The sequence below is a fragment of the Acromyrmex echinatior genome, chromosome 2 (assembly GCF_024713525.1).
Source record: "Acromyrmex echinatior isolate Ae372 chromosome 2, ASM2471352v2, whole genome shotgun sequence".
NCBI classification, from domain to species: Eukaryota; Metazoa; Arthropoda; class Insecta; order Hymenoptera; family Formicidae; genus Acromyrmex; species Acromyrmex echinatior.
Genome location: NC_141853.1, coordinates 230,224 through 244,492, shown reverse-complemented (window position 1 = coordinate 244,492; position 14,269 = coordinate 230,224). Strand labels below are relative to the sequence as shown.

The 14,269-nt window shown below is 28.8% G+C and overlaps 4 protein-coding genes across 9 annotated transcripts; 2 read left to right on the top strand and 2 right to left on the bottom strand.

Annotated features, from left to right (window-relative positions):
- The first annotated feature begins 3,617 nt into the window (after positions 1-3,617).
- On the top strand, positions 3,618-5,679 carry TfIIA-S (general transcription factor IIA subunit 2). Its single transcript, XM_011060415.2, has 4 exons — positions 3,618-3,873; positions 4,512-4,616; positions 4,706-4,835; positions 5,024-5,679. Exons 1-4 carry the CDS (start codon positions 3,802-3,804, stop codon positions 5,053-5,055), a joined length of 339 nt encoding a protein of 112 aa, XP_011058717.1. The 5' UTR covers positions 3,618-3,801; the 3' UTR covers positions 5,056-5,679.
- S2P (membrane-bound transcription factor site-2 protease) lies at positions 5,526-7,949 on the bottom strand. 2 transcript variants are annotated; one of them, XM_011060417.2, is made up of 6 exons: positions 7,710-7,949; positions 7,197-7,472; positions 6,591-6,941; positions 6,367-6,525; positions 5,997-6,254; positions 5,526-5,902 (listed from the first exon to the last, which is right to left on the bottom strand). In XM_011060417.2, the coding sequence occupies exons 1-6, from the start codon at positions 7,782-7,784 to the stop codon at positions 5,534-5,536; spliced, it is 1,488 nt and encodes a 495-aa protein (XP_011058719.1). In that variant the 5' UTR covers positions 7,785-7,949; the 3' UTR covers positions 5,526-5,533. The 2 variants fall into 2 exon arrangements, with proteins under 2 accessions (XP_011058719.1, XP_087258900.1); XM_087402774.1 differs by having other exon boundaries at positions 7,197-7,438; positions 7,710-7,948.
- A 1,290-nt stretch (positions 7,950-9,239) lies between these two features.
- Positions 9,240-12,052, top strand: LOC105148604 (8-oxo-dGDP phosphatase NUDT18). The gene is made up of 4 exons (XM_011060418.2): positions 9,240-9,577; positions 9,695-10,229; positions 10,347-10,449; positions 10,790-12,052. The coding sequence occupies exons 1-4, from the start codon at positions 9,478-9,480 to the stop codon at positions 11,027-11,029; spliced, it is 978 nt and encodes a 325-aa protein (XP_011058720.1). The 5' UTR covers positions 9,240-9,477; the 3' UTR covers positions 11,030-12,052.
- Positions 11,322-14,216, bottom strand: LOC105148605 (uncharacterized). 5 transcript variants are annotated; one of them, XM_011060419.2, is made up of 4 exons: positions 14,080-14,200; positions 13,945-13,980; positions 13,583-13,804; positions 11,322-13,484 (listed from the first exon to the last, which is right to left on the bottom strand). In XM_011060419.2, exons 3-4 carry the CDS (start codon positions 13,802-13,804, stop codon positions 12,561-12,563), a joined length of 1,146 nt encoding a protein of 381 aa, XP_011058721.1. In that variant the 5' UTR covers positions 13,945-13,980; positions 14,080-14,200; the 3' UTR covers positions 11,322-12,560. The 5 variants fall into 5 exon arrangements, with proteins under 5 accessions (XP_011058721.1, XP_011058722.1, XP_011058723.1 ...); XM_011060420.2 differs by having other exon boundaries at positions 14,053-14,182; XM_011060421.2 differs by lacking the exon at positions 13,945-13,980 and having other exon boundaries at positions 14,080-14,216.
- Positions 14,217-14,269: the final 53 nt, after the last annotated feature.

Here is a 14,269-nt window from a genome sequence, read left to right as displayed (position 1 = left end):
AATGAGCCGGTAAAATCGATATATAAGACAACTTTAAGATATCTTTCAAAGTTCTTTATGAAATATCTTAAAAATGTTTCTTAAAAAGCTCTTAAAGAAACTTAAAATTCTTAAAATATCTTAAAGTTATTTTATACATCAATTTTAGATATTTTGCTTATTAAATAAATAAAAAAGATTGCGAAAATTGTAAAATGCAGAGAAGTTTTCGAATTCAGTTTAATTTGCTCTACCTGCCCACAAGCAATGTGTCAAAAAGTTTAGGATTCTCATATCGTTTAGGAAAACTCGTATTGAAACAAACTAAAATGCATTTTAAAGCTAAAAGTTGATACTTTCATATGGCATTAATAAAACATGAAAAAAAATATAATATCGGTACTATATCATAAAAACCTTCAAAGTCGCTATTTTGTACTCTTTGACATCGTGTTTCTCAAAATTGTGATATAGTCGAATTTTGTCAATTGATTCATGTTCAGCACACAAAAATACGTTGAAAATGACTATTCTCATTCGTGTTATAAAATGGTATTAGATAGTATAATTATTATATACAGATACAGGATGTCTCGCAATTTTTTGTCAAGCGCTTTTGTGTAAATATAGAGGATTTTTAAATTAATAAGTTTAAAAATCCTCTATCATTTTACAATTTTCATCATAGTTAACAAGATATTAATTACGAAAAATTGCTAAATATTGAATTCCAATAAATTTTTTGCTCAAACATTATTAATTTTAGAAAAACAGCAAGAGACAAAAATTGCTTATTTTTTTCTCATAAAGTTCTGAGAATTTTTTCAGAATTTTTTAATATCGTATTTTCTCATGTTGGTAAAAATAATTGCCAATACGAAAATACTAAAAAGTTAATAAAAAATTCTGAAAAAATTCTTAGAGCTTTATGGAAAGAAAATAAACAATTTTTGTCTCTTACTGTTTTTCTGTAAAGTTGATAGTATTTGAGTAAATAATTATTGAAGATCAATATTTAACAATTTTTAGTAATTAATATTTCATTAACCATTGCGAAAATTAAAATTAAAATGGTAGAGGACTTTCCGATGCAATTTAATATGCTCTACCTACATAAAAACGCTTGGCCAAAAATTGCGGGACACCCTTAATTTCGACAAACATTTAATAATTGTGAGGCACTCGCAATAATTCTGTTCACCATGCAAGATTTACTTTTAGATTATAATAATCGCGAAAAATTTAAAATCATTTGAATTCTACTCCGAATTGGATTACAAGCCTCGCGGCGCGTTCTGTAACTGACTACGATCCAAAGTTATCAGAATAAGTATATATAGTGCAGTAGATGCGTTCTCGAAATGTCAAAATAGCTGCGTTCAGTGCAAAAATCAGCTTTGTAACTATTGTAAAATTCTTGAATATGATTAGTTTATACATTTAGATCCAGTGAGGAACTAAAGGCAAGACCAATCATATTAAAGAATTTTACAACAGTAGCAAAGCTGCTTTTTTTGCTGAACGCAGCCATTGGCATACCAACCAGGCTCGCTAAATACAAAGTAACATTAATGACATAATTTATAATTTTCTACTCAATAATGTCACATATAGCATGTGTTATATATTACAATTACATTTATTGTTATTAAGTTATTATGTTATTAAGTGGAAAATTAATAATATTGATATAATGTGTTACTGTTTTACTTTGTATTTAACGGAAAATCAACGGGATTTTTAATTTCATTTAATATGAAATATAAATATAATTTTAAGTTTTATAACTTAGAAAAAGTAGGAGGAGATAAGAGGGAATAGTAAGAGATAATAGTAATAGTAGATAAGTGAAAGAGATAAAAATACAGAAAGTACGTTGTACAACATTGAAACAAATGAAAAATTGTTGATTAATGTAGAAATAATTTAAAATTTGAAATGTTTCGATATAGATATTAGAATTAGTCAAAGCTGGTGAATCATTTAATTAAAATATATTATATATACATATATTGTATATATAATATATATACACTGTTCAAAAAAATTATGGCATAGTAAAAATTGGCCAATTTTAATTGACGATAACTTTGCAAAAAATTATTGTAGGATGTTTTTTTTAAATTAAAGTTTAAAATCTCTATTTTCAGACGCTATGGCCAGATTTTAAGATTAATGCATCCGTACCACTGTAACTCTCAAAATATGAGGATGTCATATGTGTAAAAATTGTAAAATTTGACAGAATGCACGGACTTTATAAATTTTTTGGGAGGAATACTGTTTGCAGCGGCATAACTTTTCCCTTTAATTAAAAAAAAAATCAGTTGCTGCGATTTTTTTCACAAAGTTACAACATTTTAAAAAAGCCCTCGCTTTTTTGACATATACTATCTACCGACTATCGACATTACCTGCATTATCGGATATGCACCACGGCGGGATTGCATATCGAATGTCAATTCAAATAACAAATAATTAAATAATTGAAATATAATCATCAGAAGTACTATTACGTACACGTCTAATGATTATTGTGCAGCATTTTTGTTGTATTTAAAAAAAAAGTTTTATAAAATATGCAAAAAAATTTCGATCAAATTTATGATGAACGACTCGGTCTGGCGTATAACAACGATTACATACGACGCTTTAATATCTTTTTCACATTCGCAGTAATCTTTCACGCGCAAGAATCACTTAACCAATAACAATAGATAAATGACGGAGCAACTTGAACGCGACTTTGCGATTTACCACGACATGCCACGTAATTGACTACGACGTGAAGTTTATACAGGATCAACATGAAAGAGTATATCGAAACTGTTGACACAAACTATAAATCGCAAATATTTTATATTATACAAACAACATGCCAGATGTTTTATGATTAAATATTAATAAAAAACATTCTGGAAACTGACAGAAAAATGTTTGATATTTGTGACTATAATTACATAATAAAATAATTATATAATTAAGAGCTGCATTTTTTACTGCTAATTAATGTTAATAATAATCATATTTACAATTCTATTAAATATTTATATATTATACATATGTATATATTTGGTTTAAAAATGATTATAAATTATAGTTAAATTATATGATTAAATTGTAATCATTTTTTTTTTCAATGTACTTACTACGCAGATATTCAAAACAGTAAAATGACGGCAATAATTTATGTAAAATATGTGAATTTTTTTATGTAAATATGTACGTATATTTATTCTATAAACATGCATATTATTATACATATTACACAGAATTTATCCCGATATAGAGCCGGTTGTTCTACCTTTCGGTAAATTTTACCAGTGAAATAAATCTAGTAATTCGCGCGTGTGATTGAGTAATGTTGCTACTTACCCAACAGGTAAAATTTAAAAAATGGAACAACCAGTCCATAGAGACTGAAACTTAAATTCAAAATTATATAAATATGTAAAGTGTAAGTGTAGATGCGAAAACAATGTCGAAAAACACTTATATATTATAATATATAATATATATTCTCTTATTAGACGTCGCGTGATTTATTTGCGTACGGTCGCTTCAACTACAAGACAAATTCCAACATAATGATTTAGGGCATTTAGGCCGTGCGCTGCCAGTTGCGCAGGTTGCGCTGCGCGCTGCATGCGCTCGTTTCTGAAAGTAGAGGCTGGAGGCTGCAGAGCGCGGACACGCCGACATGACACGACAGTGTTGCATCGAATGTCGTTGATTGTGATGTGCTGAGATAAATTGTCGTTTGTTGATGATACACGTTTAACGATTCGAAGTTATTACTTTCCACGAGACATTTCAGACAATATGTCTTATCAATTGTATAGAAACACAACGTTAGGAAACACACTGCAAGAGAGCCTTGACGAGCTGATACAGGTGAATACATATCGATGTAAAACATAGGTTAGATTTAGCATTTTAGGCGGTATAGAAAGAAAAAATAATTTGTTTCAAGTAAATGATAACATAACTAGCTAAGTTTATCATTTATATATGAGATGCAGACTTTCGAAATGCGTTTTATTCAAAATTTGTAATTTTCAGAAAATGAGAAAGAAATAAGCCACGAGGAAAACCATGCGTTTTATAGAAAATAACAATTTGCCAATCAGTAATATGTAAAATGTTAAACAAAATTGCTAAACTATTTTTAATAATGTTAAGCAAACGCATTTTGTTTGTCTCTAATTAAAGGACATAGGTAATACACTTTGAATGTTTAGACTTTTCAACACATAAATTGATGATGAAAAAAATACTTCCAGAACATTATAGAGTAGTTTAAAATATGAGTCTTTCAATACTAAACACTATACTATCTCTAACTTACAAAATGAAATTTTGGACAAAATGTATTTTAGAAGTCTGTTTCTCGTATAATAAATTTCATTTATATTATAGATCAAAAAGGTAATAAATAACTCTTGCAATAGATTCTGATGCATATATTCTTTATACAACTGAAATAACATCTGTATTATGTTTAATACTGAGGTGATATATATATATTCTAGTATGGACAAATAACGCCACAGCTTGCAATAAAAGTATTGTTACAATTTGACAAAGCTATTAATCAAGCTCTTGCAACGAGAGTTAAGTCAAGACTTACATTTAAGGTAAATTTCTTCAGTATTTGTATAATTTTCTTTATTTGACTTTATTATTACATTCAAAAATCTGATTTAAATGAATTAACTTATTACAGGCTGGCAAATTGAACACATATAGATTTTGTGATAATGTATGGACTTTTATGCTAAATGATGTTGAATTCCGTGAAGTTCAGGAAGTAGCAATAGTAGATAAAGTAAAAATTGTTGCTTGCGATGGAAAAAGTAAGTATTGATGCTAAAATATAACCTAATATATTATGTATCTTTGCCTGCACTTTAACTTTGTGAGTGCTTCAAGTAATTCAAATTAATTATTAAACAGACAATAATTTATAGTTTTCTATCACATTGTTTACTAATTTTTATTACTGTTCAGAATAAATTTTATAATATAAATATTTTTTTTTTAGCATTGGATGCAGATGGAGCAGCAAAACGATAACAAATTTAACATCTTATAAATGCATGGGAAATCTTTTTTTATATTATCAAAACAAACTTTTTCATGATAAATAACAAGGCAAATAAGTCAAAATAATATATACTTTTAAAAATAGATACATATTTTTTCCCAGTAAACATTTAACTATCGGCAGCTATATAGTAATCTTAAAAATATAATTTTTGTAACTGGATAAAACCAATACTTAACTTGCATAATAACAATACTTTTACTTATCTATTTTCGATTTATGTATACAAAAGAATTTAATATCAAAATATTTTAATTAATATTAAAATATAAAAGATATGTCTTGTTAGAAGTTTCTGTATAAATTTGAACATAAATTTAAAAAGGGCATTATTATTATTATTATTATTATTATTATTATTATTATTAATATGGACAGGTGTTAAGTAAGATTATTTCATAATTAAATGATTTCATGAAAAATGAGGGAGAAGAATGTATGATTAACTTACAATAATTTATTAATAAGCAAATACATTAAGTTTGTTATAAAAAGTAATGTACCTATACTTGTTATAGTAAGTACTGTGCTTTCTCTGATATTTCTATTATGTGGCATGGAGTTCAATAAATAAAGTACAATTATATTCAGAATATATTGACCATCTAGAAAGAAGCAAGGCACAATATTAATGATTGCTAACCCTGCTGAAAATACTGTAATATATTTGCAAAGTAGCGCAAAAGACTCGGGTAATTCAGGATACAGGAAAGAATATTTTGGCACCCAATCCGATACATCAACAGTTCTGTAAATGTCTGCTGGATGACCAAAGAATAAAACATCCTTGCCCATTTTTCTTTTTATTTGTATAATCTGCAGTTTTTAAATTGTTTTAGAAAAAAATTTGTAACGATTTTGAAGATTTATTTAATATAGAGAATAAGTTATATTTTCTGTTTCTACTCACCTTTGTAACATTGTCTAAAGAAGGTTTCATACAATGAGTATCGTGAGATAAACACTCGTGACTAGCTTGACAGAAATTCTGTGACTGGTTAAGCATCGTCCTTACTGGAAGGCAAGAATGCGGAGGTAAGTGAAGAGGAGCAGTTTGCGGTCCTTCAATATATTCAAAACACAGATTGCCATTTATTTCACTGTCAGTTGTACAACAATTTACAGCACCATTTGTTTTCTGCTTAGCTGGTACTGACTCGTCATAATCCTAAAAAATGACACAGATGTAACAAAGTTGTAAGAATTGAAACTGACAATAATACAAATACTAGTAGACGCTAAACAATGAAATCATAAACATATGTGAATAAGGAAATTACCTGAACAAATGATTGCTTAACACAATAGCCAGGAGCAGAATGCTGTACTGCTTGCAACATACAATCGTACCAATCCTCGCTATGCTTTACAGGACAATTATTTAATTTGTATATTACATCATATTCCAAAAGGCCAGTTGGTCCTAATATGGGTGAATTCTACAACGAAAAAATATATAATAAAATAGAAATATATTTTAATAAAATATTTCTTCGTCACTTACAGGTAAAATAGTTTTTACATAAACTCCAGAGCTAATATTATAAAGTGGTGCCCATAGCCATGTAGAAAAAACAAGAATTGCTGCAGCTATTGTAGCAAGAATAATATTATGCCAAATTCCTGCGCACGCAATACGTAGCTGATTTCTTAATGGCAATGCAACTAATTGTTCATTGCTTATATGTACGTAAGCTATTGGAATGGTGAAAACAATCACAATTCCCAAACCAAACAACTGTACATCCTCTCTCGCTGCAGCAAGAGCATGCCCTAGTTCATGAAATATACTACATATTGCTAATGTTGTTACATAATAGCCAATTTCATTGAAAGGAATATCCACGCCTGGTAACTAAAACATAAAATTATGAAATTAAATTGCACAAAAAGTAGAGAAATTAATAAAAGATTTTAAAAATCTATATTATACTAGAATTAAGTAATTGTATTAATACCATATTCTAATGTATTATTGTAATAAAATGTATGAAGCGTGTAAACTAGTTCTTAGTTAAATATCAGTTATTTTACATCTATCAAATCTCTTATATAATAAAGATTATTTAAAAATATCTGATCTCCTTAAATATTATTTCTATAATCCTACCATGGGTTCTAATATAGCTCCTGAGCTGGTATCGCTCGAGGATCCAGCTAGCCACATGTTAAATGTCATCTTCAAAATAATGATAACAGCTATCGGCAAGAGTATAATGCTTATAATGACACCAGCATTGAACCAAGCGATCCAGAATCTGGAGCAATCCAATCCCAATTTTATTATTTTGCGATTGAAAGCAGTTGTAAACCATTTCACTCTCAATATCTGTATCTCCAGACCAGTATTTTCTAGGAAGTAGAGGTATGGAAAATGTGAACAGGACTGAAAAACATATCACAAGTTATCCTTACTGTGATAAACTTACAATTTATATTATAAAATTGAGATTAATGACAAGAATTTTTCTAACAAAACATAATATATATTAATGACAATTAATAATTTCTTGAATTCAAAGAAATTTTGCTGATGTATTAAAACGTTATTTCATTCTAAAGGGTCTTTTGCATCCAGCATGAAGTAAGAGTCAAAACGTCATAAAATAATTATATGATTTACCTTAAAAAGCGTATCAAAAAAAAATAATGAGCAATGTATCAGGGCTATCGCAATTAACACGCTCAAGGCATCCATTTTTCAGTTTATTTCAGTTTGGATCTCGGATGCCGGCCTCTCATAATTACATCGCTGCGTTTCGCTAATATGTTGTTGAAAGTCACGCACACAAGCACCGATTTTCATACAAACATTCTTTCTTTCACATTCCCCTAGATGCTAATGCGTGGTCTACTGGTCTACAATGTACAAAGTAATGGATGAGCCTGCAAGAGCAAGAAATTGGCCAATCATAGTCCAATATGAGAAGAATAATCGTCTGTGATTGGTCAATTTCTTACTTTAGAGCTCATCTGTACTGTTACTGCTATTGTAGACTACGCATTTTATGCATGGTCTACAATGGACAGTAATAGTAGTTGATTAAGGAGTAGGCGTAGGAATCGACCAATTATAATTGATTATTTTTCTCACATTCAACTATATATTGATCGATTTCTACGGCTACTCCTTAATCCACTACTGCTATTGCCCATTGTAGACCATGCATTACATATTCGATAATTACATCCCTAGATACTACGTTATGGGATCTGACGCTTTTCTCAAAATAATAAACAATTAGATCCCCATCGAATAGCGTTTATCGGTCATTGCAAATTCTGTGCCTATTTTTAGCAAACCTTATGTTAACAAAATTTGTTAATTGGCTAATTTAGCCAAAACACGTTTACAAAGTGGCATCCGCAAAGGAGATTGATTAATTATCATTTCTGCGCCTTTTGAAGTTGGAGTTCAAAATTGCGAAGAACTTCACAATTTTATATATATATTCCATTTTACATATAGATTTAGATTCCTCGCATACAGAAATAAGCAGCCTGTCAAATTATAGAGTAAATTAAAACTGCGTAAATGTCAACTACAATGCCAGATCAATATTACGATTAATTACAACTTATAACCCATAAATACAATATATGATCAACATGAGATATATTATATTAATTTTGCTATTTATGCTTGCAAAATGCTCTTAATATCTTTTATCTTTTATTATGTAATCAAAAATACTTCTGGATCTTTTTTTATTCATTTTTTTCCTCCGCACACATGATTTATTTCTGCGTCCAGAGCATCTCGCCATCTCTACAACATAATGATGGCGCATGTAAGAATATAACGCCCGTATTGTAGATTGCTGACATAGCTCATGCTATGTCACACATGAATACTTTTTGAGAATGTTAATGACATTCTTTAGCTTTGATAGCTCTGATGATGAGCAACCGGTCGAATAGAGTGATATCTTTAAAATACCAAAATAAATGTTTTTTGCAGAAGTTTGAGGATTTAAAAGAGTATTTTAATTTTTAATACTTTTATTATTATCTACAAAATGAAATACAATTGATAAATGTAAGTGAGAACTTTGCCAAAATGGGCAAAGTTCTTTTTCAAATTTTGCATTTTTGCAACAACTCATAATCAAACATAGGGAATTTGGTACATGAATGTATACCCAGCTCCAGACGTTCCAGTGCCTCCAGTGCCTTCAGTAATAGATACGGCACTGAACCGAACATTGACATATCTTGATGCGTCTTTCCATGCGTTTACTGGTGGCTGATAGCTATCACTTTTACACTAATTGTGTTAAATTGCAACTTAACATATATTTGCAATTAAATATTGTTCTGTACGCGACGTGACACTATTTTCAGTGTATGTGTATATACATATACATATTTTATATATATATATATAAAACATGTCAGATCTTGTAGAAAATAAAGTTCAATTGTTGCTTGCCGGACAAGCATTAGAAAATGACATATGCAATGTACATACTCTCGCAAGTGACACAACAGGTATGTCTGACACTTTCGCATTGCAATCGCTTTTATAATGTTTTTGTAAGATGTCGTAACTTTTTCTTTCTTTCTTTCGGAAAGAGAAAATTTTGATATAACTAATGTACATTGCAGGTACAAAATCAGGTCAACTAACAGCACATATTCCCATTTGCTCGAAAACAGTAACATACATAGTTGCCGCCGTTGTCATAAATGACCAAGGCGAAGTGTTAATGATACAAGAAGCAAAAGCTTCTTGTACTGGAAAATGGTACTTACCAGCCGGTAGAGTGGAAAAGAATGAAAATCTTATAAGTGCTGTGAAGAGAGAAGTCTTGGAAGAGACAGGTCTGGTGATAGCGCCAACAACTCTGATACTAGTAGAATGCGCGAATGGTACATGGTTTCGTTTTGTTTTTACCGGGGATATAGTCGGCGGTACTCTAAAGACACCCGATCAGGCAAATGAGGAATCGCTACAAGCATGCTGGACACGAAACATAAATGACTTACCATTAAGGTCTAATGATATAATATATCTCTTAGACCGGGGTAAAAGTTATGTTTCAAATAAAACTATTCCCCAACATCCTCATTTAATGCCTATGATCAAATCACATACAAAATTATTGTTAAGATTAATAATTACGTCTAAAAAGAGAGCAACGTAAGCATTATACGTTTGTATTAATATTTAACAGAACAATTATATTGTTAAACTATATATAGTATATCTATAATGTAATTATTTTTATATTAATATTTATATAAATTTTGTTAATAGGAACAGATTACATATGCTATTTGATACTGAACAATACAATCCACCAATTTGTGAACTTAATCCAAATCGTAGTTTATTGTCTATTCTGCATAGCTTTATGACTGTGAGTATATTAGGAAAGCATTAAATATTTTATGAAATACATAAATATTAATGAACTATTATTAAGTATCAAATATATATATATATTGCAAATATATTGCATATATTTTGCAATGAAATTTGTTTTTAAAACCAAAAAAAAATCTAATCTTGTTGAAAAAAAATTTTTTTTACATTAATAACAATAAATTGCATATAAATTATTATTCACAATATACAATATATATATGTATATATATATATATATATATATATATATATACTATTTACTGTATATTTGAGAAAAACATAATTGAAAGATTTCATTACGAATGTATATATTCAGGTATTTTTTTTTTTAGGAAATATTTGGAAACGATGTACCACAGCATAAACCACATGGTTTATTGTCTGTAGAATTTAGCGGTGAACAAGAAGGTGATGGTCTGTGCTTAATACTATTGGTATCCTTCAAGTTACCATTGGAAGATTTGCCTGTAATTGAAAAATATATTTGGTACGAACTTTCTGAAAATGTAGCAGAATCTCTTGCAGCCCGTCTACCACGGAACATGACTGTCCCTTTGAAGGTCGTACGTTAATATACAAATGTTTTATTAAGTAATTATTTTGTTTGATGAAAATGAATGCTACAAGATACAAAGGAGAATATAATATACATAATTTTTTTACTAAAATCAAGTTTATAATGTTAACATCCTAGTCTACACCAATGACTTTATAACAGATATTAATACAGATAACATTCTATATTCTTAACTAATATAAATAAGCTATATATAATGTTATTATATTTAGCTTTTATATATATATTTTATGAAAAGAAACTAAAGTATTAACCATAAAATAATATAATAACACATTAGAATCAAATTTTTTTTCTTAAAAGTTTAATTTATTCCCAGTATAAATTATAAATTGTAATGTATTAAGCAATATAATAATAGTATAAAAATTTCACATAGTATATTCATTATATGTATATTTGAAATTTAAATTTGATAATTTAAATTGTAGATCATTGTGTATATATGTATAATTGTAACTATAAAAAGAAATTATTAAAAATCAAGTTTATAAGTTTGTTTAAAAATTTATTATTGAACATTGCATAAAAATAATTAGAATCATTAAATAGATTTGAAATTTTATATATTTGCCTATATGCGATTAAAAGTTACAGTCTTTTACATATCTTCTTTGCATATCTTTTATGCAAATTATACTACTCAATCAATATCTGCTACAAACAATGTAAAAAATTGAAAGTAAAGATAATTTATTGAAATAAAGTTTAGTAAGAATTAAATATAAAAATAAGGCTAATAAAGATTTTAACGAACAATTTATCACTTATTAAATATCTCAAATTGCACATTATGAGCTCAAAATAAGATAGAAATTATATTTTTATTATTTTTATACATGTTATGCTTTGCATACTCAGAATATATAATAATAATTATAATAACTTATTTAATTCAAGGATTATTTAAGTCTGATATTATTGATTATAACATACTTGTATAAACACAAATAATTAAACAAGAAATATAGAACATGTTATTTACATAAATAAATGGTAGACATTTTTTTAAATAAAAGTATTGTTTCTACTGTCCTCATATCCTATTTTAGTAACTCAAAACATCACAGATCATGATAATCATATACCACTTAAATAAATCTACATAAAACACGCAAGTTTATAATTTTATATACATATAATAATGATATTTAGGAAGATCATATAATTACACAAAAAAAATGAAAGCTATTGCTGCCTTTGTCAGTAAAAAATTGCTTGTTTGCAAGTAGAGCATTGAATGAAAAAATACCAGGGAAAAAAAAATCCTTAATGTGCAGGTATTATATGTAATTTATTACAAATCAATATCATCAAATCAGAAAATTTTTTGATAACAATTCAAAAAGATCTCTTAAAATCGAAAAAATTAATTTTATATTTTGGAAAAGTTATGTAACAGATACATACTTTTTTATCATTAAGGCATCAAGAATTTGTTTTCAATTTTTTATCTAATTATTGAGAGTATCAATTTGTAACAAATTATATATTTTCATCCTGCATAATAATAATAGTGTATACCTTCAACTAGAAGTAGATGTTAATCTTCCCATCGTATTTAATACAGTGTCTTCTGTACTTTCATTCTTTATAGGAACCACATTACTAGTATTATGCATTAATTTAATGTCATCATTGAGCGTTAAAGATACATTATTTAAATAATTTGAAGAAGCGGTAATATTAACATCTGCAGTACTAGTATGCAATACATGCTTTTGATTGTTTTCACAATCAGTTGGATTTGTGTCTGTATTTACAGGATGTTTTTTCATATGAGTTGTTAAATTACCACTGTGATGGAACTCCTTCCCACAAATTTTACATTGAAATGGTTTAATTCCGGAATGTATCCTCTCGTGTATCGACAAGTTACCACTGTGCCTAAATTCTTTACCACACACATTACATTTGTAAGGCTTTACACCTGAATGAGTTCTTAAGTGAGTGGAAAGATTTCCACTATGGCTAAACATTTTTCCACATATCTGACAACCATATGGACGTTCACCAGAATGCGTTCTCATGTGTATAGCCAAGTTTCCACTGTGTGTAAAACACTTTTCACATTGGCTGCATTTATATGGCCTGTCTCCATTATGCGTTCTCATATGAATAAATAAATTGCTTTTGTGTCCAAATTCCTTGAAGCAAATCTCACATTGACATTTTAATTTTTTTCCTGTACTAGATTCCGTGGAACTTTTGGATGGTCTTCCAAGACGATTGTTTCTTACAGTCAGCGATTGTGCTGTTAATGTTTGACTAATATTTCCTATATTCTGCAAATCCTGCACAGCTTGTGACTGTTTGTTTTCTTGAACTACGACAACATTACTCGTATTCAGAGAATCACACTGATTATTTGTCTGTATCTGATTGTTGCCATCTTCTTGATCAACTGAAAGGAATATGCCATTTTGCATATATGATAAACTACCAGCTTCCTAGAACAAAAATGTATAAAACTGAATATAAAAAAACTGAGTAAAATTACTTGCTCAGTTGTTAAATGCAAGTTGTTCACAATACTGTAAATATTTACTTCTGCTCGGAACATAGCCTGTTGATCATGAATTTCATTTTTCGCAGGTACCTCGTTTGACAACTGCGTTTGTTCCCAAAATTGAGACAACTGACGGTGCTTATACCCAATATCTTGATTGATAAAAGGATACAAAGAACTATCTGAGCTGTTAATTCTATTACTTGCGTTTACATCCTCTATGGTTGTACATTCGTGCTTTATTTGTATAGGACTAAACATCTGTAAAATACAGAAAATGAACAGAATGTTATACATTCATATCAGCGCACTACAGAAATGCCATATAAGTATCTCCATTTGTCCCTATACAATTACAAGTGATATTCAAAACATTAAAGTCATAATTGTCATTCACTAACACTTTCATTTGAAGAATTGTCAATAAGGGCCTCGGCCTGGAAAATATCAGTTGCTAAATTTCGTAATTCTAATAAATTTGCGTGTCATAATTATTACACATTTCTTACTTAATAAACGGGATAGTATATACATACAACGAGACTTTTTGTAAGCTCACATTGCTAACAAGAATCCTTAATCCCTTTGTCCCAAAGCCATTTTTTTATTAGATATCTAAACGCCATCTACATGATTCAAATGGAAGGCAAAGCCTCAGACACAAGGTTCCGAGTTAAGGGCTGCGCACAATGAAAGGAATAGGGAACAAGAGAATAAGAATTTCAA